This window comes from Sceloporus undulatus, chromosome 9 (assembly GCF_019175285.1).
Source record: "Sceloporus undulatus isolate JIND9_A2432 ecotype Alabama chromosome 9, SceUnd_v1.1, whole genome shotgun sequence".
NCBI classification, from domain to species: domain Eukaryota; kingdom Metazoa; phylum Chordata; class Lepidosauria; order Squamata; family Phrynosomatidae; genus Sceloporus; species Sceloporus undulatus.
In genome coordinates this window covers 5,203,407-5,228,959 of record NC_056530.1, presented here as the reverse complement: position 1 = coordinate 5,228,959, position 25,553 = coordinate 5,203,407, and the positions used below count along the sequence as shown (strand labels likewise).

The 25,553-nt window shown below is 47.5% G+C and overlaps 1 protein-coding gene across 1 annotated transcript in view; it reads left to right on the top strand.

The window, feature by feature from the left end:
* The first annotated feature begins 15,365 nt into the window (after positions 1–15,365).
* The window catches only part of LOC121915475 (transcription factor E2F2-like), a 28,231-nt gene continuing 18,043 nt past the window's right edge, over positions 15,366–25,553 (top strand). The window contains exons 1-3 of the mRNA XM_042439785.1: positions 15,366–15,383; positions 15,711–15,789; positions 22,184–22,403. Coding sequence (XP_042295719.1) covers positions 15,366–15,383; positions 15,711–15,789; positions 22,184–22,403 — 317 coding nt within the window. The remainder of the gene's footprint in view (positions 15,384–15,710; positions 15,790–22,183; positions 22,404–25,553) is intronic.

Sequence of the window (25,553 nt, the reverse complement as noted above, 5' to 3'; positions counted from 1 at the left end):
GTATGAGAGCTTACATACAGTGCTTGATGGAGAAAATCTCCCCCATCATTGGATGTCCCAGATGAGTGTCAGCGTGTCCTGATGGAGATTAGAGATGAGGCCCACTCCATCGGGAGCTGGTTGATTACTTCAGCCCGGTACTCCACAGATTGTTCAGCCATGTCTATGGCGGCTGCCATTGCTCTCAGGAGACACGCTTGGCTCCGCTCCAGATCTGAACCGGAACGTGAAGGCCACCATCAAGGACATGCTGTTCGACGATGCAGGCCTGTTCAACCATGAGACCGATGAGCGCTTCAACTTTAAATACCGTATGAAGGCAGCTGCCAAGAAACATGGTAGGTCTACTCCGTCCCAGACCCCATTTCGAAAACACCAGCAGCAGTGGTATGGTCAGGGCCAGCAGCCTTTCCAACAGGACCACCCATACCAAAAGCAGGAGCACCAAAGGCAACCCATCCCAGTCCTCTTCTTCTTCTGGCTGCCGCCAGCCCCCTGCTTGGTACCGTAAGAATCGCAAACAGGATACCGACCAGGGCAAGAAGAGATCCTGAAGGGTTCCTGCGTGCTCTGCCGCCTCCGACTCCTTCTTCTGTGACATTCTGAGGCCCTTCTTTAACACCTGGGCCTCTGTGACTTCCAACTCTTAGGTCCTTGACATTGTCTGCAGGAGATATGCCCTCAAGTTCGAAGAGCTCCCTCCAACTGGAGCTGTTCTTTCCACTCCCCCTCACACACCCTTCTCAACGAAGTACGCACTCTTTTGGCTAAGGGCACAATCTTGCCTGTTGACCCCTCTCAAGCCCCTAGATGTTTCTTCTCAAGATACTTCACGGTTCCCAAGATTGATGGGGGCATTAGACCGATTTTAGACTTGAGATCCCTCAACTCCTGTTTGGTCTACCGTTGATTCCGTATGGTAACTCTTGCCTCTATTCTGCCCTTGTTGCACCAGGGTTTGTGGTTTGCGATCATTGACCTGAAGGATGCCTACTTCCATGTGGGGATTCGAGAGAGTCACCAGAGATTCCAGCCATTTGCTATCAGGCCCGACATGTACCACTACAATGTCCTCCCCTTCAGCCTGTCAACAGTTCCGAGAGTCTTCACCAAGTGCATGGCTCCAATCATGGCCTATCTTCACCAGCGAGGCTCCAGAGTCTTCCCATACTTGGACGACTGGCTCCTCACAGCCCCTTCTGAGGACGAATTGCGGAGAGATGTCGACTTCACCTTATCGCTCCTCTCATCCCTCAGGCTCATGGTGAACTTGGAAAAGTCTCATCTTTCACCATCCAGACGGATCAAGTTCATCGGCACCGTCCTCGATTCCAAAGACTGCCTCGCCCACAAGCGAGTGAAAGCCAGCGATGTCCAGATAGTCCTATGACACATGGCTTCCATGACATTCGTGACTCCATGGGCAAGACTTCAGTTTCAGCCCCTCCAGTCATGGTTCCTGTCAGCCTTCAATTCAGTGACAAGTGGCTCACCGTTCCGAGGCCTGTCTCCCGCTCCCTTCATTGGTGGCTTGACTGCCGGAATGTCTGCGTTGGCATTCCTTTTTCTCCTCCTCAGCCCCAGGTCACGCTGACCACGGACACTTCCTTGGAAGGTTGGGGTGCCCACATGTCAGGCCTCCTCATCAAGGACAAGTGGTCCCTGGACGAACAGGCTCTCCGCATCAATGTCCTCAAGATGCTGGCTGTGGAAAAGGCCCTGAGAGCCTTCAAAACGAACCTCTCCAGCAAGGTAGTGCTACTGCTGACAGACAACACCACCATCATGTACTACCTCAACAAACAAGGCGGCACCAGGTCACAGACCCTGCTCGACATCACGCTTTGCATCTGGGACTGGTGCATCCCAAGAGGGATCCTGCTCCAAGCAGTCCACTTGCCAGGAGAGGAGAATGACTTGGCCGACCAGCTCAGCAAATCTTCCACCGTCTGCCACAAGTGGAGGCACCATATCGAGACGGTCAACAACCTCTTCAGTCGGTGGGGAGCTCCCCAGATTGACCTCTTCACGACCGCTCTCAACAGCCACTGTCCCCAGTTCTGCTCCCGAGCACGCAACGAGAACTCCCTCGGAGATGCGTTTGCCTTCGTTTGGTCAGGAGAGATGCTGTACGCCTTCCCTCCATTCCCACTGATCACCAGAGTGGTGTCCAAGATGACAAGGGACCACTCGGATGCCATCCTGATCACTCTGGTGGCCGAGACAGCCATGGTTTCTGTCCCTGCTCCACCTCTCCCAAAGAGACTTTCTCCATCTCGAGTTCCGTACAGACCTCCTCACTCTCCAGGATGGTCGAGTTCGACATCCGGACATCGGGAACCTATCAATGGTGGCATGGAGACTTCGGCCCTCGCTACCTCCCTCGGTACAGATGGTGACTTTGGCTGCCCAAAAGCCAGCCACCAAAAAGTCTTACGCTTCCAAATGGAAGAAGTTCCTGAATTTCCTCTCTGCGAGAGGCCTTTCTCCATCCCGAGTGACAACACTGGTTGTGTTGCAGTTCTTGATGACACTTTTGGATTCGGGGCTATGCCTCACTTCTATTAATTGTTACCTTTCTGCCATCTGTTCCCATTTCCAGTTTGATGGCAAACCTTCTTTTTTTCAGGGATCCTCTTGTGAAGAGTTTCGTGAAGGGTTGCACCAACCTTCATCCTCTAGTCTCGGTGCCAGCACCTGCTTGGACTTTGGATGCTGTGCTGCCTGTCCTGCAATCCAAGCTCTTTGAACCCATGGCCACAACTGACTTGCAGCTATTGACTTAGAAGACAGCCTTTCTTGTGGCCATCACCTCTGCCCACTGTGCGGGTGAACTCTGTGCCTTGCGGAGGGACCAGCCTTTCCTTAGGTTCCATAAGGATAAGGTTGTCCTCCGTACTGACATTACCTTTTTACCTAAGGTGGTGTCTGCCTTCCACATGTGTCAGGACATTGTTTTACCGACCCTGGCCTCGAACCTATCCACCGATATCGAATGCCGCTTGCACACCTTGGATGTTCGGTGGGCTTTGGCCTTCTATTTGGACAGAACTGCAGGTTCGAGTCTTTCCGAGAGACTTTTCCAATGCTACTCGGAACCGAAGAAGGGACTGCCTGTGACTGCGCAGAGGCTTTCCAAATGGGTAGCTGGTACCATCCACCTCTTCTATGAACTGTTGGGCAGACCTCTCCCGCTCAGGGTTTGGTCCCATGCAACTAGGGCGGTAGCGACATCCTCCGCTTTTCTGACTGGGGTCCCCTTGGAGGATGTCTGCAAAGCTGCTGTTTGGTCCCAGCCCTTGACTTTCATAAAACATTATAGGCTGGACACCAGGGCCAAATGGGACGCAGCTGTTGGGAGGGCAGTGTTGGTTTCAGGTTCACATTGATGACACTGCATTTCCATTTGTTTACATGTTATTGAAAGGAATGTCTTTTTGCCAGAATTGGCTTGGTTTACAGCATTCCTATGGTTTACATACAGGTCTGGTGTGTTGTTCTGTGCCTTTTGACTTGAACAGGTTAAAATACTATTTATTGAAGTACTGAATACAACTGACACAGTTTTTGGTTCAATAATTTATTATGGTTAATAAACACAGCTTGTTTGAACTTTACTTGGTTCCATACCTGTAACAGTATTTCTTTGAGTGGTCATCTGTGAATGCATACAAATCCCACCTGTCCTCCCCTCAGTGTCCCGCTGTACATTGGCTCATTCTCATATCACTTACGGGGCATAAATTTTGGAACTAGGGAAAGAGCGGGAACGCAGGGGACTTATAAGGGATGAGCGGAGCTACCGACAAAAAGTTGCAAAGTTAACTTTGCCCAATGATTCCAGAAGTTTTCCGAGCAGCACTGCGCAGGCACAGTACAACCCATTTGTATGTATTCGCAGATGACCACGCGAAGAAATACCATTACAGGTATGCAACCTGTCCTTCTTAGTCGCCATTACATCTGCTCATAGGGCTAGTGAATTGGCAACCTTAAGGATGGGCACCCCCCCTTACTTATGCTTTCATAGGGACAAAGTGGTCTTTCTATAGACAACTCCTTCCTGCTTAAGGTAATGTCCACCTTCCATCTCAAGCAGACCTTGGTTCTTTTTACTTTGACACTAGCCTCTGACCGTGAACCTGGTCTCCTTACCATAAAATCTAGCCCCTAGATGTTAGAGGGCACTCTTATGTTGCCTGGACAAAACAGTTCCAGAGAACTCTTTGTCTGTTTGTCACCTATGGTACATGTAAGAAAGGAAAGGCAACCTCATTTCAATGATCCTCCCACTGAGTGGTGAATGCTATCTACCTTATTTTCCCTTGCTGGGAAACCACATCCACAAGGGGTTAAAGCTCATTTTGGCTTGAACAATGGCTACCTCATTGGTTTGCCTCCGAGGGGTTCTTCTCCTGGAACTCTGCCAAGTGGATATGTGCTTGCAACCATCTACATTCCTGTCTTGTTTCAGGCTGGAGGCTCACTCCTGCTTTGATGTGGCTTTTGTTAGGATGGTATTGTCATTGGTCTTGACCCACCATCCTCAGTGAATTAAATGTGATCACAGATATCATGCAGAAGAACAAGAAGTTGTCTAGCTGTAACTGGTTTTTCGAGTGGTCATCTGTGCACTCAACAATCTGTCCTCCTTTCTTCTTCATGTATTGTGTGTCTTCAAGTTGTTTATGACTTATGGCTTTCCTGGCATGATTTGTTCAGAGGAGGTTTGCTATTGATTTCCCCTGAGACTAAGAGCATATGATTTGCCTCATTCCCACTTATCTCTTGATTCACTTCCTGCACCAATTCCTGTAACTGGTTCAGCAAACAGCGTGGTTCCCACTATGTTTGCGCCAGTTTCAAGAATCGGTGCAAGAAGCGACAGCCACGGCTTCTCCCACCGTCCTTCCTGGCCATACTGAGGGCGGAGGAGAGGCCGGGGTGGAAGGAGAGAGGCAGGCCAGGAGAGTGGAGCATGGCAGTATGGCCAGGAAAGCTGCTGCCAGTGGGAACAAAGGCAGATTTGAATCAGATTCTATTCCACCTGGTTCCCATTTGGGCTGAATCTATTTATTTCCAAATAAATCGATTCAGCCCAAAAAACATCCCATTTTACCAGCATCTTTTTTACACAATGGGTAAAAGCCATGGGCCTCCCTTTCTGAATCGCTTCAGGGATTCAAATTAAGCGAGAACCATAGTGATTTAAACCGGATCAAGATCTGGTTTAAACCATAGTGGGAACAACTCCCTAGTGGGTTTTATGGCCAAGTTGGGAATTGAATCCTGGTCTTGAGAATCATAGTCCAACAATCAAACCACTATGCCATGCCTTTATTGCAGAACTACCACTCAGTGGACTTGGAACTGGGATTAGGTATGGTTTATTAGGTTTATGGTTTATATCTGCAGTGCACAGGGAGGAATTGCAGCCAAAATGCAGCTCTAGAAGCTTCTGAGGATCTCCATACAAGTGCAGAATGACCGTATGTGTGAGTACACAGATAACTGCTCAAAGAACCACACTTCTAAGTAGGCAACCTATTCTTTCTCTTGGTCTGAATATAGCCACCACTGGCCCTTTTGTTATTTTTAACCTCTCTAGCAAGTTGGAGCTCATTCTGACCTAAAGATTTTCTGAACTTCCCCCTACAATCACTGGATATTCATTTGTATTCCTCTTTGGTGATTTCCCCTTTCTTCCATTTCTTCTACATAGCTTTTTTTTTTATCCCACTCATCTGAGATTTCAGCTGATCTGAGCAGCATAGCAGGGGAAGACTTGGGGTATGATTGAATGCAGGAGACAGTGTAAGTAAAAACTGCAACACAGAACACATGTCTGTTGTGAATATCTGTATATATAGTGTATATCTTCTGTATACGCTTCCTACACAACTCCCAACATTTTCCTGCAAAGATGAGGACTAGAACGTTGTGGCTTTTTGACAAAGAGTGAAAGAAAGAATGAATGATGAACTTCTCCAGAAATCAGTGTCTGTATTCCACTGCCAGTTGCTCTATGATACTCCAAGACAAAACAGCTGTGAATATGAGGCCCTTGAACTTTGAGTAGCAGGTGCAGAGGAGGGTCCCTTGTTTAAAAGAGAGAATTTCAGCTGGTGCCCTTCATAACACAGGCTTTAAAACAACTATGCCCAGTCCAATTTCTTCTTGGGCATAGTGGTTAAAAGTATGAATGCCCGGTTATGTTCTGCATCTGGTCACTCTAGCAGAGAGCTTGCTGTTTGTGCCAGAAAAGAGTGTTACACGGTTGGTTGGCTCTTTAACTGTCAGAGAAGAGGGGCTGCACACGCATACACAAGGGAATGGGGGTGAAAGGATCTTGCTTGGCTGCATTTGTCATATTTCTTGAAAGCTATCTAGAATATTGTTATTTCAGTAGAAGAGTAGAATTAAGCAGTTTTGTGTTGCACCAAGTTGCTTTTATTTTAGTCAACTATAATTTTCCTTATGTATATGTGCAACCACACACACACAGAGTAAGTCTTTGGTATCCGCTGGGGTTTGGTTCTAGGACCCTCTGTGGATAACAAAATCCATGGATGCTCAAATCCCATTAAATACAATGACATAGTGAAATGGTGTCCCTGGTATAAAATGGCAAAATCAAGGTTTATTTTTGGAAGTGTATATATACTTTTTAATATTTTCAAGCCGTGGATAAAGACTCCATGGATATAGCAGGTTGAATGTGTTAAGGTATTAAAGGTGAAAATGTTTAGATGTGGCAATGGTTGCAGAAGCCTAGATTGGCTACAGCTAGAGTCCTGAGCAGCAGCCGGATGCTCAAGGTCAAATGTGCTGGACTAAATGTAAATATGCCATGTCTTCAGTCAGAAGAGGGATTGGTGTCTATGGTGCATAGCAACTTCTATAGGAAGAGGTTGGGCTAAGTCATGGCCTCATGGCAATTATGTGTATAAGCCCAAACACTGTTTTTACTGTGTGGGATAGTGTGGTGTGACGGTTGGTGAGAGATTTTGTATAGTGGTGTTTAGCTCGTGTTATTTGGAACTAAGAATAAAATAAAGCCCTCTTAGGAGAGAACTGCTGGAGAGTGTTTCTTTGATCTAGCAGCTGTTTCTCCAGGCACTCTTCCAAGTAAGCCAAGGCTTGTGTTTGAAGCTTCGCTCTGATCCTGTGGTGGAGAGATAACCGGCGTCCATCTTCATCCATTCAACATCGGACCAGAATCATCAGCAAGATTCATCAACAAATATCAACAAGTGGTAGCAGAGGATGGTTGCCTGGATGGTTGCCAAGTTGGTTCCTGGTTCTGAAGGTCATTGGTTGATGCTGATCCTGATCCAGAGAGTGTGAGCTGAAGAGTTTCTACCCACTGTAAGTGTGCATTGTTGTGTTGCTGTTCATCTGACTGGTGCTGGAAGGTGAAAGGGAAGATAACAGTGGCAGTTGGAATACTGCCGGGACTTTGCTGTCTTGTTTTGAAATATGGAGGCAGTTAGATATCCCAAGTTATGCAACACCAACTGCAACACTTGGGCTACGTGTACGGAGGCGTTACTTGTCCTTGAGGGTCTTTGGCATGTGGTGGAAGGTGGACTTACTGAAGGTACACTTGATCAGGATATGAGGGCACGAGCTACTATATTATTGACTCTAGAGCCAAACCAGATTAATCATGTCTGGGAAAAGAGGCTGTATGGGATGCTTTGAAAAGAGTGCATCAAAATAGCACAGCTTTGTCCCAAATGATCTGGTGTAGGAGATTGTATGCATGCAAAATGCAGGAGGGGCAGGATCCTGAGAAGCATTTGGAAGAAATGCAGGACCTGTTTGTCCAAGTGCAGCTGAGAGGTGTCACCTTGCCAGATGAGCAGAAGGCATACATCTTGCTGGGGAGTCTCACTAGAGACTATGAGCACATTCTGCATGGTTTCCAAGGAGTGAATGAAGATCAGATGACAGCAGAATTGGTGTCAGCATGTGTCTTGGGAGAGAGCCAGCGATGGAGGTTAAAGACAGGGCTCCGGAGACAGCAGCAAGAGATACCAAAGGCTACTAACCCACCAGAGGCTTCAAAGGAGAGCAAGCAGGAAAAAGTGGCAGTGTCCAAGGAGAAATGCTGTTTCTATTGCAACAAGCCTGGACATGTGCAAAAGAACTGCTGGAAGCTTGCAGCAGCAAAGAGAAAGCAGCCCAAGGATCCTGGGTCCAAGAGTGGAGCTGCAGCTGTGGCTGAGAGCAGAGACTGCAGATCCCATCAAGCAGCCACAGGAGACTGTTTGGATGCTGGACTCGGGGGCTACAAACCACATGTGTAACTCAAGTAAGCTCCTGAAGAAAAAGACTGCTTCTGATGTTCAGTCTGTGGCAATGGCTGATGGTGTTCCTAGAGAAGTAAAAGACTTGGGAACTGTGCACATCCCAAGTTTTGGGAGAGATTTTGAAAATGTGTTGTGTGTTCCCAGATTACAAAATTGTCTGGTTAGTGTGTCTACTCTGACAACAGACGGGTATGCCTTGAGTTTCAAGGGGGATGAATGTGTGATCAGCAAGGGTGATCAGGTGTGTGCAAAAGCACAGAAAAAGCACAAAATGTATTACATGGTGAATAGGGCTGAGTGTGCCAGTGTAAATAATGTGCCTTTGCATGCAGATTGCGCACGTTACTTCCACAGAGTGTTAGGCCATGTAAGTTTTACAAGTTTGGGAAAGCTGGGAGAGGTTTGCCCAGAGCTAAAGATAAATCCTTGTCCAAACCATTTGGACTCTGTGTGCAGTAAAATGAAGCTGAAAGCTTTTCCAGTGGCTAAATAAACAAAATGTACCACTAAGAGGCCTTTCCAGGTGGTGCATGCAGATTTGGCTGGTGCTTTAACAAAAACTGTTGGAGGCAACCAGTATTTTCTCGTGATTGTGGATAGGCACATGAGATTCTCCTATGTGGTGGTCTTGAAGGAGAAAAGTGCAGTCACTGAAGCCTTCAAAGACTGGGTGAACCAGGTGGAACGCCAGTTTCAGTACAAAGTGGGTTCCTTGGTCACAGATAGGGAAGGAGAGTTTTTGTTCATTGAGCTCAAAAACTGGCTAAAGAGGAAGGGAATACGCCATAACACCACCAATCCTGCAGTTCTGCAGGAAGATGGGTTGGCAGAGAGGCATATTGGTGTCCTAAAGCAAATGAAAGACTGCATGTTGTTGGATGCTAATGCTCCTGAAAATCTTTGGGGGGAACTCAGCAGTAAAGCAAACACCATACCAGATGCTGCATGGTAGACCTCCAAATCTGAAATACCTCAGGGTGTTTGGGCAGTTTGCGAATGTGTATGTGCCAGCAAATTGCAGGAGAAAGGGTGAACACAAATGGAGAAGGTTGATGTTTGTGGGTTATTCTGGCAACACATATAAATTTTACCTGGGTCATGGGAAGATTTTGCTGTCCAGAAGTGCCAACTTTGAGAAGCATTCTGGCTGGGAAAGGTTGCATTCCAACCAGGAAGTGTTTCTGAGACTGGGGCAAAGTGCTGGGAATGGAGGGGTGAGAGAGCGAGAGTCTTCACCAGAGGAGGAACCTAGTACCTCACAACAGCACACACAAACGCAGTCAACACTTCACCCATCACAACAAGTAAGTTTGAGGTAGTGTCAAAGAGGGACACAGAGGTACAGACCAGCTCAGAAAGTGAGGATGACAGAGGTAGAACAAAGCTGCTGATACCTAGAAGAACTCAGAGAGCAAGGAGGCCTCCAGAGCAGTTTGTAGTACAGAGTGTGAGTGCTTGTAATGCAGTGGCAGATGAGCCTGAGAGTTTTCAGGATTTGCAGTTACCCTAAAAAAGAGAAAAAGAAATGATTTTCTACAATGGACAGGGGATTCTTGTCGCTGGTAGAAAAGCAGGTTTTTGATGTTGTGGACAGACCTAAAAACCACAAAGTTGTGGGTTGTAAGTGGGTCTACAAGAAGAAGGAAATGCCAGATAGTAGCCAGAAGTATAAAGCCAGGCTGGTGGCAAAAGGTTTTTTGCAGCAGAAGTTTGAAAACTTTGATAAGACCTTTTCACCCACAGCTAAGCCAAAAAGCTTGAGGCTTGTACTTGCTCTAGCAGTGAGACAAGGGAAGGTTGTTAGGCATTTTGATTTTGAAACTGCCTACCTGAATACAAAGCTTGAGGAAGAGGTTTACATGGAGCAACCTCCAGGTTTTGGCTGTGATACTGAAAGGAGAGTGTGTAAGTTGAACAAAGCACTATATGGCTTAAGGCAAAGTGCTCGTTGTTGGAATCGCATTCATGAAGAGCTTGTGAAGCTTGGATACAGGCGAAGTATAGCTGATGCTTGTGTTTACACTAAAGGAAAGGCAATTCTGGTAATTTATGTTGACAATCTATGTGTGGCAGCTAGATCGGAACATGAAGTGCAAGAGGTGCAGAAAGAATTGTCTCAGAAGTTCGTGTTGAAGGACTTGGGGAATCTGAAATCTTACCTAGGGATAGAGGTAGAGTGGACAGATGATGGCAGATGTCTGTTGAGTCAGAAAGAAGATTGCGAGGCTAACAGAGAAGTGTGGTTTAAAGTCAGTAAAAAGCCCAATGACTCCTGGCTATGCCAGTGCAGAGTCTACTGAAGTGTTTGAAAATCCAGAGTTGTACAGAAGCATTGTTGGAAGTTTGTTCATTGCTAACAATACCCAAACAGATATTTCTTTTGCAGTTGGTGTATTAAGTAGAAGGGTCAATAGTCCAAAGATGGATGATTGGATGGCTGTGAAACATGTTTTAAGATATTTGAAGGGCAGCAAGAACAAGAAACTGGTGATTCAGGGAAGTGCAGAGAACTTGGAATGTTTTGCAAACAGTTCTTTTGCGAGTGAGCAGATGGAAAGAAAATCAGTGACAAGATTAGTGGTTAAGTATGCGAGAAGTCCAGTGATCTGGAGAAGTAGAAAGCAAAATTGTGTGGCACTCAGTTCAACGGAGGCAGAATTTTCTGCGTTGTCTGAGATGACTAGAGAAGTGCAATGGATCAGACAGTTGTTAAATGATCTAGGTGAGATGTGATTGAGCCTACTTTGGTTTTTGAGGATTCGCAGTCATGCATTGCAATGGCAGAAGCTGAGAACTTAAAATGCCGCACAAAGTACATTGGGGTAAGGTACCAGAATGTTAGGGAGTTAGTTCAAGGTGATATCCTGAGGCTGGAGTACATTGACACCAGGGATAACCTAGCTGATGTCTTCACGAAGGCACTTTCAGCAGAAAGACATGAACAACTTTTTTGTTTAGTTGGTATGGTTCAGGGGTCGGCAACCTCCGGCCCGCGGGCGCCTTTCTGCCGGCCCCCGCTCCCTCTTGCCGCCGAAATCGCCGCCATTTTGCTCTTCAAAATGGCGGCGAAGTCTCGCGCGACCAAAAAGATTGCGCGAGATTTCGCCGCCATTTTGAAGGGCAAAATGGCGGCGCCCATTACGAGGCCCGCTGCGGCCTCCGGAGCCCTGAAACGGGGCTCCAGCAGCCGCAGCGGGCCTCTGGGAGGAAAAGGAGGGCAGCGAGGCCTGAAGTGGAGGAGGCTGCAGGGGAGGGGCGCCCTGGGCGCAGCCGCGCAACCTCCCCGCCTCCCTGCAGCCTCCTCCCTCTTCCTGGCCTCCGCGGGGGCCAAGAAGGGGGAAGCCCCGCCATCGCCGCCGGCCTGCTCGCCTCCTTCCTGGGTCCCCGCGGAGGCCAGGAAAGGAGGCGAGCTGCGGCCTCGCCGGCGAGCCCCTCGCTCTTTTCCTGGCCTCCTCGGGGGCCAGGAAGGAGGCGAGGCCACGGTGCTCGCCTGCGAGCCCATCGCCTCTTTCCTGGCCTCCTCAGGGGCCAGGAACGAGCGAGGCCGCGGCGCCGCCGGGGGCTCCTCGCCTCTTTCCTGGGCCTCCTCGGGGGCCAGAAGGAGGCGAGCCGTGGCGCTCGCCGGCGAGCCCCTCGCCTCTTCCTGCTCTCGGGAGCCAGGAAGGAGCGAGGCCACGGCGCTCGCCGGCGAGCCCCTCGCCTCTTTCCTGGCTCCTCGGGGGCCAGGAGGGGGAGGCCGCGGCGCTCGCGGCGAGCCCTCGCCTCTTTCCTGGCCTCCTCGGGGGCAGGAAGGAAGCGAGGCCGCGGCGCTCGCCGGCGAGCCCTCGCCCTCTTTCCTGGCCTCCTTGGGGGCTCCGGAGCCTCGAAACGGGCTCCAGGAGCCGCAACGGGCCTCTGGGAGGCCCGTTGCCGCTGCTGGGGCCCCCCAGGGGGCTCTGCGACGGCAGGGGCCCTGGGAGGCCCGTTGCCGCCGCTGGGGCCTCCCCCGAGGGTCCTGCGACGGGCAGGGGGCCCCTGGGGGCCAGTTGCCGCCGCGGGGCCCCCCAGGAGGGCTCCTGCGACGGCAGCGGGCCCCTGGGAGGCCAGTTGCCGCCGTGGGGCCTCCAGGAGGGCTCTGCGAAGGCAGCGGGCCCCTGGGAGGCCAGTTGCCGCCGTGGGGCCCTCCAGGAGGGCTCCTGCGATTGCCAGCGGCCCTGGGAGGCACACGTTGCCATCGCTGGGGCTCTCCAGAGGGCTCCTGTGACGGCCGCGGGCTCCGGGAGGCCAGTTGCCGCCCGCTGAGGCCCTACCGGAGGGCTCCTTCGAAGGCAGCGGGCCCCTGGGAGGCCAGTTGCTGTCCCTTGGGCCTCCAGGAGGGTTCCTGCGACAGCAACTGGCCTCCCAGGGCCCGCTGGAGCCAGTTGCCGTCGCAGGGGCCCTCCAGGAGGGCTCCGACGGCGGCAGCGGGGCCCTGGCGTCAGGGGCACAAAGACGGAGGCCTCCAGCGCTTGTGGTCCCCGCCGTCTTCCTGGCCTCTGACAGGGCCTGGGGCCCCGTCAGGGGCCGGGCAAGAGGAGGTGGCATGGCCCTTGGGTGGAAGCTCCGCCCCTGGGGTGGAAGCTCTGCCTCCAGCATGCGGCCCCCCCCCGGGGGTGGAAGCTCCACCCCCGGCTTCGGCCCCCGGTTGTCTGAGGGACACCAACCGGCCCCCGGCTAAAAAGGTTGCCTACCCTGGTATGGTTCCTATTCCTCAAAGTCACAATCCTAACACATAGTTGTTGCTCATCTGTAACTTTTGGAGGGGATTGTTAAGGTATTAAAGGTGACAATGTTCAGATGTGGCAATGGTTGCAGAAGCCTGATTGGCTACAGCTAGAGTCCTGAGCAGCAGCCGGATGCTCAAGGTCAAATGTGCTGGACTAAATGTTAAATATGCCATGTCTTCAGTCAGAAGAGGGATTGGTGTCTATGGTGCATAGCAACTTCTATAGGAAGATTGGGCTAAGTCATGGCCTCATGGCAATTATGTGTATAAGCCCAAACACTGTTTTTACTGTGTGGGTGTGTTGTGTGACGGTTGGTGAGAGATTTTGTATGTGGTGTTTAGCTCGTGTTATTTGGAACTAAGAATAAATAAAGCCCTCTTAGGAGAAACTGCTGGAGAGTGTTCTTTGATCTAGCAGCTGTTTCTCCGGCACTCTTCCAGTAAGCCAAGGCTTGTGTTTGAGCTTCGCTCTGATCCTGTGGTGGGGATACCGGCGTCCATCTTCATCCATTCAACATCGGACCAGAATCATCAGCAAGATTCATCAACAAAATCAACAGATGTACACCTAATATTATTGCTGCACACAACCAGGCATGTACATATATACTTGTTACACCACACACACACACACACACACACACACACATGTGTGTGTGTGTGTGTTTATATAAAATGTACATTCTTCCTTCTGATTATACATTCTCCTTCTGACTATGCGTGTCTTTGACAACAGCCAGAATGCTACTGATTGTTTTGCACACCTGAGTTTCCCTGTGGAAATGTTTGGATATTTTGTCCAGTGGGACAAAATTCAGTTCTAGTTGCAGAAGTGGAGTCTGCACATGCTGTGTGGGGTATTCAGTTATGCATGTTGCCATCCAGCACCAGGGTTTGCATAGCACAATCAGTCATAACTCCTCAGCAGGTATATTCTATACAGTCTGATGTAGCATTAACTTGCATTCTGTGTAATCCTGACTTATTACAGATCACGCAAACTGGTAGCATATGATAAATATAAACTTTATCCAAGCACCAAGCTGGGATTTTGTTTGTCTGCATTAGAGAGGTTAGATTCTTTCCTCTCTTCTTCCCTTTCATCTCTCTTTTTCCCACTGTCTTCTTTTTTTTCCCCCCGACTTTGGGGTGTCTGCTATCAAATAGCTAATGTGTACAGTACAGACATTCAGGCTTAGTAAAATTGTCTACGCATTAATATCTTTTCCAGATTTTTTGAGGCAAAGCTTTGATAATCTGTCCCTTGCCTAACCAGTTCTGTCTGTGTTGTGTTTAACGTCTTGTTGGACAATCCATTAGCATATTATCTAAAGCCTAATAATTGACCGTTGGTACAATTTAAGACTACACCCAATGATTTTTTAAGTAGGATGAATGATGAGAAAGGAAAAGGAACTTCTCCAGAAATCAGAAATGCCAGAAAGTTTTCTCAAAAACCCATCATTCTGATGAAGGTTTGACTTGATAAAAATCAGTGCTAAAGCTGCATGTTTTAAAATATGACTAAGTTGTTGTTGTTTTTTCTACTTTTAAAAATGGCTTCTCCTATTTTGAGATAAAGAAGTAGGCAGCATGAGCTTTCATAGACTTCAGTCTACTTCCTCAGAAGTGCTACAAGATCTCTGCATACTGATTCTACAAACTAACCCAGCTATATCTTTGAATTCTACATATTTCTCTATCTATGTGCAAGGTAGGGGGGAAATCCTTTTCCTTAAATGTACCAGCTGCCTGGATTTTTCTACCCGATATCTTTTAAGTATTGTTTCCAAATGAATTAGGGATGTCTCTTTTGTACATTTAAAATGGATCTCACTTGATCTGTTAGGTTAATGGCTTTGTATAGTTTCTATTTCTTTATTGAAATGAAATGGATGGGTAGCAAAGTAGAACCATAAAATGAAAAATAAAAATGTGAAAACCTAGGAAGGACACAGTGAATGAAAGTGTTCTCTCCCTAGTCATCTTCCTTGTGTGGGTTCAGACCAAGTGTAGAGGCCAACATACTGGTGCAACCAAACTGGAGCTAGTCTAGCCTAGATCCGCATCTGCTTTGAGAAATGTCTGCCTGGTTCACTGGCACTGCCATGCCGCTATTTGCCCAAGCCATCTGGTTGCAGAGAAGAAGCATTTGAGGAAAATGACAGGCGACATAAGGGCAATCTGGCCACTGGGCAGGAAGTGTTCAGGAAGCCTTTGTGCCACTGAGCTATTTGGCCCACTCTTTTTTTCCTTTGGTTTTTCTCATGTATTGCTCCAGCTTGCAGTTGGAAGCGGTTCGAACAATGGTTCTCAAAGTCCAGGTCAGGAGTGAGAGTTGCCCAGGGGCATCAGACTTGGGGACCTGATACCCCCTTTCTTCTACTCTTCCTCCTAAATTACTGTACAAGATTCCTAAACTACCGTTCCAGAATTCCATAGCATTGAGCCATGGTGGTTGAAGTGGATTATTTCTGTATTGTGGATGCATCCCTTATTTCTATTCTATTCTATATTGATAAGGGAGGTGGAAAACTAGTGGTGCAAATGTTAATATTTTCCCACTTGTGATCCTCTATGAGCTTACGTTAGTAATCTAATCATGGAATTCTTCCTTCTCTCTCCCCTTCCAGGCCAAAGAAGCTGGTTAGAAGGAACAGGTCCGCACTGTATCCCAGAATTTCGGACCCCAAAAGGCAAAAGACGCTCCCTCACATCCCCAGTCCCAAAGTAAGGGGGCAAGAAGTTGTGGTTGGAAAATGCTTCATTTTTATTTCTGAATGTGTCTTTCCCAAATCAGGTTTCTAGGCATTATAATGATTAGGGTGAAGCATTTTTACTGTCCTGATGAAAGAGCCAGAGGAGCATAAAGTTCTGGTGTTTATACAAAACTCACAAAGGAAACACGAAACTGAAACACCTGAATTGTCTTTTTTTAATGTTATGGGTAGCCATGCCATATCAGAAAATGGAATGCTGATGTGTCTTCCAGCAAAGCTTAACAGATGTTAGACTGGTATCTACCATAGTAACTAGATGATTTGCAGTAGATTGGGAATCTCCAATGTTTAACAGTAGGAAGAGCAAAGGACCCCCCTTCCTCTAAACTGGAATCTCTAGCAGTGCTACTCAAAGTGGTGGTTCATGGACTGGTGCCATTTTCTGAGCTGTTTGACTGTCACCTCCTGGGGAGTTTCCAGAAAAGAAGAAGCAGTTGTAGCCAGCGGGCACAAATATGGCCCTTGTCGGGGGCAGAGGATTGCCAGTTCCTCATCAAATAGCTTGAGATGCATTGATCTGTAGCAGAAGTTGGCAGCTGCAAGACTAGGGGACTGCATTAGCCCTCAGGCAACTTTGGAGGGCCCAAACTACTACTGCCAAAAAAGATGGTTTTGGTTTTTTGCCCCAAACATCTTTTGAGGGCCCATAGCAGGTGTTTTGGAACATTCTGGGTTAAACCTCTTTAAACATTCTTTTAACATTTAACATTTTGAGGTTAAACATCTTCAAAAAGGGGAAAAAAAGAGGATCCAAACATTATCGTCCAGTTAGCCTGACATCAATACCAGGAAGATTTGGAGCAGAACATTAATCAGAGAGTCTGTGGCCTGTTACAGACAGCCAAAATAAAGCTGCTTCGAGTAACAGTGGACATATGGTGTTTCAATGATGCATGCATCCTAAGAGTCCAGAAGCCACACCAAAGCCACGCTCCGTCCTTAGGGCTGGAGCGTGGCTTTGGTGCGACATCTGGACTCTTAGGACGCGCCATTGAAACACCATACCTCCACTGTGACTTGAGCGCTTTATTTTGGCTGTCTGTAACAGGCCTGTGAACATCTAGAAGCAATGCCATAATCACAAAAAGTACAACACGGGTTTCAGAGAAAGAAGTCATGCCAGACAAACCTTATCTCTTTCTTTGTAAAATTACCAGCTTGTTAGATAAAGGGAATGCTGTGGATATAGTATATCTTGATTTCGTAAGGCCTTTGACAAAGTTCCCCATGTATTCTTGCAAACAAGCTTGTAAAATGTGGGCTAGACAAGGCAAATGTTACATGGATTTGTAATTGGTTGACCGACCGAACGCAAAGGGTCTTGGAGGAAGTGACCAGTGGGGTCCCACAAAGCTCTGTCCTCGGTCCAGTTCTATTCAACATCTTTATCAATGACTTGGAGGACAAAATTGGGAGCATACTTATCAAATTTGCAGATGACACCAAATTAGGAGGAGTAGCTAATACTCCAGAGGACAGGATCAAGATTCAAAATGAACAGACTAGAAAACTGGGCCAAAGCTAACAAAATGAATTCAAGACGGAGAAATAGGGCGGAAAAAATGAAATGCACAGATATAGGATGGGGGACAACTGCTGAATGAAACTACTTGTGAAAGGATCTAGGAGTCCAAGTAGACCACAAGTTGAACATGAGTCAACAGTGTGATGTGGCAGCTAACAAGGCCAATGCGATTTTAGGCTGCATCAATAAAGTATGTGTCTAGATCCAGGGAAGTAATAGTGCCACTCTATTCTGCTTTGGTCAGGCCCCACCTGGAATACTGTGTCCGGTTCTGGGCACCGCAATTAAAAAGAACATTGAGAAACTGGAGCGTGTCCAAAGGAAGGCGACAAAATGGTGAAGGGTCTGGAAACCATACCCTATGAGGAAGGACTTAGGGAACTGGGGATGTTTAGCCTGGAGAAAAGAGGTTGAGAGTGATTGATAGCCCTGTTTAAATATTTGAAGGGATGTCATATTGAGGAGGGAGCAGGCTTGTTTTCTGCTGCTCTAGAGACTAGGACCCGGAGCAATGGATGCAGCTGCAGGAAAGAGATTCCACCTCAACATTAGGAAGAACTTCCTAACAGTAAGGGCTGTTCGACAGTGGAAACAAACTCCCTCGAAGTGGTGGAGTCTCCTTCCTTAGAGGTCTTCAAGAGAGGTTGGATGGCCTCTGTCGGGGATGCTTTGATTGTGATTTCCTGCATGGCGGGGTTGCACTGGATGACCCTTGTGGTCTCTTCCAACTCTACCGATTCTATGATTTTTTGCAGGGGGAGATTATTTTTTATTTCGGGAGTTGGCATCCCGGTTGTCTCCAAACTTGTGGAAATGCCCTAGAAATTATATTTGGGCATTTTGGAACAGCAACAAAAATTGACTTCGGGGGGGGGCCACAAAAAACACAGGCTGCACTTTGTCCACCCCTGGTCTATAGTAATCACATGTAGTTTATCTTTGCACAGTCAGCTCTCCATTTTCATGACCCCCCGCGAAGCGGAGACTTGCCGATATTCAAACCCCATAAGCTTGAATGGGGTATGCACCCACTGAAAATGTGGAGGTCTCCCCTTTGTGAATACCGTGGTACCCGGGTTACGAAATAATTCGTTCCGCCGCCGCTTTCGTAACCCGAAAGGCTTCGTAAGCCGAAAAACCCATAGGCGCTAATGGGGAAAAGCCGCGATTTGGTGCGAATAGCGCCGAAAGCACCAAAAAATTTTTCGTAACCGAAAAAAACATTCGTAACCCGGAACAGTTTTTTTAAATAGATTTTTTTCGTAACCGGAAATTTCGTAAGGCGCGCATTCGTATCCCGGGGGTACCACTGTATTCAAGACCGCAGACCTCAAGTCCGCGAGAACAGAGGGACCTTGTGGTTTTTTGAGTGAATGGCTGCAGTACAGGCATTTAACCACTGCGCCACCAGGGCTCCATGTTAGCTATTTAGCTATAGGGCATGTTCATTTTCAGAATTAGGAAGAAAGAAAATGACAGCAATAGCAATGGAACGGAGCAAAATGGGAAAGAAAATACTCCTGGTTTGAGTGCCTGAGATGTAACAGGGATGCACTTTTGTCTCCATGTGACTGCTGCAGAGAGGGAGAGGAAGTGACAACCATGTCTCCGGAAAGTAGGGAAGACTATGACAATACTACCTTTGATGACGAATTTACAACCATGCATAGGTTCCAAAAGGCTCATTCTACTGTTAATGTATTAACCTCTCTCTCTTTTTTTTTCAATTAGTACAGAAGCATCTTAGTGGGCTTCCAGTAATCAGAACAGGCTTTCACGAGGTCCATAGCCTCTCTTTCTTTCCCATTTTGCTCCTCCTTCCATTGCTATCTTGCTTCTGTTCAGCAGTCTCTAAAAGTCTATTTACCATATATACTCAACTATAAATCAACTTCATGTATAAATCAGGGCAGGTTGAGGGGGGCGGGCAAAACTATAGATTTTGATATGCCATGGATAAGTGAAGGGTAAAATTTAGGAGCATGTAACAAAGGATTGAAAGAATGAAGCAAGGAAAACAATGCCAAAGATCTTACAAAATTCCAGAGGCCTATGGTATTCACAGTAAGGGCTGGATGGAAGAGAGCATGCTTCCAGGACAGATTACACTCAGTTTTCACTTGGGGATGTTCCTTTTCTTTAACAAGAGTTAAAGTACAGTAGTCAGCCCTCCCTATCCACCGATTTTTTTCCCTGATTCAAGCATCCACAGCTTGAATTTTTTAAAAAATATTTATCCAAAAGCAAACCTCCATTTTGTCATTTTATATAAAGGACACCAATTTACTATGCCGTTGTATTTATGGACTTGAGCATCCATGGATTTTGGTATCCAAGGGAATCCCGGAACCAAACCCCAGGAGATACCAGGGCCTACTTTTTTACCCTGAACTGTGGATAAATTGACTCAGCTTTTTTTGGGTCAATTTTTGACTAAAATTTCTAGGCTTATGAGTATTACAGTATTTGTTGCCTGGTGAGATCAAGCAAGGGGAAGTGAGTTTTGCCTGGGAGGCTTGTCTTAATTGTTAAATTCACGCACAAGAAATTACACCTTAAAAAGATCCCACTCTCTTTTCATGGAGAGAAATGCCCCCACAGTGCAAGGGCCTTTCTGTCCCCCTCTCCTGGGTCTTGGGAGCCAGGATTTTAACCATCAGCCACTAGGGGGTGCCCGTTCAATCTCATGACCATAGCGTTGGGCCTAAAGGTACCTGCTCCTGTTGATCTTGGAGCTGCAGGATCTCCTGTGTGGATGGGAGACTGACAGTTACCGTCTGTAGCTTATTTCGGGAGAACTGGTGAACCACCCCTCTAATTATACCTTGCCTAGATAACCTACATAGTTCATGGGACCGTCAAACAAGTGACTTGAAGCACACACACCCAAACTGTTGGAAACTTTATTGTTTAGGGGGAAGCTAGGAATCTGTGGTCCTCCAGATATTGTTGGATTCTAATTTCCATCACCCCCCGTGCTGGTAGCAATGGGGAGTAACCGTTCCTTACATCTAGCCGTCTGTAGGCACTCCCGCCTTGGTTGAAGAGGAACAACCAAGACTCTCTGATGCATGTTTTAATGCAGGGACTTAACTGTTCCTACTGCCTGCACGCACAGACCTTACCAATGACAGCCTAGTGTGGTGTTGGGGGGCATAACGAACTGAAATCTCCTGCACTTTTAACAGTTAAAGTGGATCTCAGAAGGTATACCTTGCACGACAGCTATGAAAAGAACAAAACCTTTCTTTTTGGCACCTGGCCACCAGAGATGGGCACTTGTTTAGACCAAGGACAGGCATCATTATGTCTTCCAGATGTTTTGGGTCACAATTAAATCCATGCCAGCATGATCTATGGACAGGAATTACAGATTTAGGGTCCTCTATTTTCTTCTCAAAATGATCTCCAGGAAGCTAGTGTGAGTAAGGCTTAAAGCAGGAGTATGCAACCTGGTGCCCTCCGAACTTTTGAAGGATAGCTCCCATTGCTACAATTATTGGCTTTCTTTCTTCTTTCTTTCTTTCTTTTTCTTTTTTAAAAATCTTTTATTTAAAAATGTAAATAAAAGGATTAAGATTAAAACCAAGTAACAAGATCAAACTTGTAAACAGATGATGTTTATGTGTAATTTTTAGCAGAGAAGGAGGGAGAGTAAGGGATTAGGGAAATTTTATTATTGTCAGTATATCTGTTTTATTGAACTGCTTTACCTGCCTAGATCCGAAAGGGGAGGGAGATATAAATAAATATTAATAATTATTATTATTAAGGAGGGAGAGAGAAGGGGCGTACCATCGGGCTGGCCTGAGACGGAGTTTTCCTATGTCACTTGCTCTGGGAGAGAAGGTGGCCCATACCAGGGGCTAGCCTGAAGAGGAGCCTCCCTCCCTAACTGTCATCTTTCGCCTCTGAGGGAGAGAGAAGGCTGGCCCAGTACCATCAGGGGCTAGCCTGAAGAAGGAGACTCCTCCCTCCCTAACTGTCATCTTTCAGCCTCTGAGGGAGAGAGAAGGCTGGCCCAGTACCATCAGGGGCTGGCCTGAGACGGAGGCTCCTCCCTCCCTAAGTGTCATCGTTCGGCCTTGAGGGAGAGAGAGCTGGCCCGTCCATCAGGGGCTAGCCTGAAGACGGAGGCTCCTCCCTCCCTAACTGTCATCGTTCGGCCTCTGAGGAGAGAGAAGGCTGGCCCAGTACCATCAGGGGCTAGCCTGAAGACGGAGGTCCTCCCTCCCTAACTGTCATCGTTCGGCCTCTGAGGGGAGAGAAGGCTGGCCCAGTCATCAGGGGCTGCCTGAAGAAAGGGCTCCTCCCTCCCTAACTGCCCGCCCGCCCGCTTTCCACTGGGCAGGAGCGGCCCAGAGAGACTCTTCCTTGCCGCCGGAGCGGCGTTTCTCCAGGGGGAGAATCTGTAATCTGTACTGTATTGTATTTCATTTTGTTTTGTAACCGCCGTGATCATTAGGAACGTGGTTGGTATATAATAAATTTCACATCATCTATCTATCTTTTTTATTATTATTATTATTATTTATACAAGGTTCAAAAAACTTATCTTTCCTCTAACACATCCCACCCAGAATGTACATGGTTTCCTAGTAACAGATTTAAATATGAAGTGGCGTTTAACAAAAAAGGGAGACCATTTTTCTTTAAATGATATACCACATTCATTGGAGGATGGCCTTACTTTCTGATGGGGCTTATAGTTCAACAGATTACCCTCTCTTCGTTTTACACCATTAAGGATAGAATTTTTGGACTTTACCATAGGCTAACTTGGTGTGCATTCTGAAGTATATGCTGCTTTGCTTTCTAGCCCCCAAGTCCCCTGGGGAGAAGACCCGGTATGACACGTCACTTGGCCTGTTAACTAAAAAGTTCATTCACCTGCTCAACGAGTCAGAGGATGGAGTGCTGGACTTGAACCGGACTGCTGAGGTGCTGGATGTCCAGAAGCGCCGGATCTACGATATCACCAATGTATTGGAGGGGATCCAGCTCATTCGCAAGAAGTCCAAGAACAACATTCAGTGGATGTGAGTATATCAGAGAACCCAGAACCACAATGCTTTATTTCTGGTGGGAGAAAATGATAGTATAGTGTAGAGGGGAAATGATTTGATTACATGGTCCCTTGATGAGATTGTCAAGATCCCACTGGACTTTGATTTTTTACTGTGAAATAAAGATGACCATAAATCAGTGTTTCTGCCATTTAATTATCCTGTGTTATATTTCTCTGTCTGAAGCAATTCCTATAGGACCAAAATGATACACCTATAGAAACATGTGCAGCCATTTTATTGCTTATATAGATTTCTCCACCTGGTGCCCTTTGGATTGATAATATTTGCAGTCCACAATACCTGAATGGCCCAGGTTGTGGAAGCTCTATATTGTCTAACAGACTTTGAAATAGTAGCTTTTCCAGGTTCTCGTCTACTCTGACTAACCTGGGAAGGTATTCCCCAGTATTACCTGACCTGATCATTGGTGCCAGGCACCAAACCTGAAATCATCCACCTATAAAGTAGATTAACATACTCCTCATCTGAAAGATACAAACACTCTGAATCAGGTGCCAAGGGTCACAGTGGAGGATTGTCAGAGATATAGAAAACAAATCTATATGAATGGCTGAATAGATTGGGCCTGTTTGATCTGGAGTATAGAAGACTTGGAGGGGCATAATAGTACTCTTCAAATTTGTGAAGGGCAAAACTTGTTCTGTGCTATTCCACAAGATGAGACTAGATCAAATAACTTTACCAGAAAGTTGATTTTGATTCAACATTAGGAGAGATTTGAATAATAAAGCAGTATGGCAGTGGAATCCATTCTAATTACTTTTATATGCTTGTAAAGGGTGAAGGTGAGGAGAGCCTTCCCTTGTGGAGGCCTTAAAGCAGAGGCTGCACAGTTTAGGTCTGGATTTCATGTACCAAATTAGAGGAACATGATTTCCAAGGCCCCTCTAACTCTTTATGTCTATCACTGACTTTTGGTAGCCATTTTTAATGAAAATTACAGCACTTTCTTAGCAGTTGCACATCCATTACATATTTTCCTGTACGTTCTGTACTATAGGATGTTATTTCAGCACATTGCTATTTGTCTTGTTTATTATTTTTCTTTACCAGGCAAAGGCAATGCCCTTGTCGTTTAAACAAAACTTCTTCGTGTTCTCTGCGAATCACACAAATGGGTTTATTCTGCGCCTGTGCAGCAATGCTCGGAAACTTCTAGAATCTCTGGGCAGAAAATAGTTTGCAACTTTCTGCAACTTTTTGGCGGTAGCTCCGCCCACCTCTATATAAGGCCCCTAGCGGTCCCGCTCTCTTCAGTTCCTTCATTCCGCCGCGTTAGCAGCTCAAGGAACTTCGCTAGCACTCGCTTTTACTTGGATTGGATCTCTGGACATTGACCTCGGCACGACTGACCATTCTCAACAGACTGATCATTCTCAAACGGATTCTGATTGGACATTGACTGACCTTCGGTATGGCTGACTATTCTTAACGGATTCGCCTTAAAGCTCGACCGCTTACACCGGCGGGAATTCCCAACGGGAAAGGCCTGAACGGATGGTAACCCTTGCTTCTATTTTGCCACTTTTGCAGAAAGATGCCTGGTTCGTGACAATCGATTTGAAGGACGCATACTTTCACATCTCCATTCGAGAGAGTCATCGCAGGTTCCTCGCATTCGCCGTCGGGTCCAGGATATTCCAATACAAGGTCCTCCCGTTCGGACTCTCCACAGCCCCGCGAGTCTTCACAAAGTGCATGGCGCCAGTAGTAGCATACCTACGACAAAGAGGCATTACGGTCTTCCCGTACCTGGACGACTGGCTTTTCACCGCACCGTCCCAGGACACCCTCCTCAAAGACGTTCAGTTCTCCCTTTCTCTCCTCACTGCTTTGGGCCTCCAGGTCAACTTCGAAAAATCGAATCTGACCCCGACCAGATGCATGGACTTCATAGGTACGACACTGGACTCGGTGGAACAGAAGGCATTCCTTCCACAAACGAGATTTCAAGCCCTGTGTCTGGCGATATCGCCCTGCATCTGCTACAGACGACTACAAGCTCAACACATCCAGATCACAATGAGACATTTAGCCTCTACCACTTTCGTTACCCCATGGGCAAGACTTCGTCTCAGGCCTTTTCAATCCTGGTTCCTGTTCGTGTTCAACCCCGTGCGGGACTCCCCCTCCAAGATGCTCACCATCCCAAGGAAAGTTCAAAAGTCTCTACGGTGGTGGCTCCAACCCGACAACGTCTGCTCGGGCATGCCCTTCCTTCCACCCCAGCCGGACGTCACGCTTACCACAGATGCTTCTCTTCAAGGCTGGGGCGCTCACACTCTAGACCTCATGGTAAAGGACAAGTGGACTCCTACAGAGACAGCCCTACACATCAACGTGCTGGAAATGTTAGCCGTCGAAAAAGCACTCAGGGCCTTCCAAACCGTTCTTGCCAAAAGGGTGGTTCTTCTGCTCACGGACAACACCACCGTGATGTATTACTTAAACAAACAGGGTGGCACGAGGTCAAGAACACTGCTGTCAGCCACTCTCCGTATCTGGGAGTGGTGCATCCTCCACGAGATCTTGCTCCAATGCATCCACCTTCCCGGGGATCAAAACGGCCTGGCAGACCAACTCAGCAGGTCGCCCACAACTTGCCACGAATGGAGATTACACCCGGACGTGGTCAACCATTAGTTCTCCCTCTGGGGATCACCGGTGATAGACCTGTTTGCCACTCACCTCAACACTCACAGGCCGACCTTTTGCTCACGAACCCGAGCGCCGGGATCAAGAGGAGATGCCTTCCAATTCACATGGACTCAGGGACTACTGTACGTTTTTCCCCCATTTCCGCTCATCACAAGAGTGCTCTCAAAAATGTTGACGGACCGCTCGGATGCGATCCTGGTCACTCCGTGGTGGCGCAGACAGCCATGGTTTGCCCCGCTTCTCCGGCTTGCACAGGACTATCTCCGACTCGACCGTCGGCCAGTTCTGCTGTCACTGCACGACGGACAGGTTCTCCATCCCGAGATTCACTCGCTCCCATTGGTGGCATGGAGGATACAGTGTTGACAGCACTACCTGCTAACGTCCGCGAGGTCTTGCTCGCGGCCCAGAAACCGGCTGCACAAAAGTCCTACAGGTACA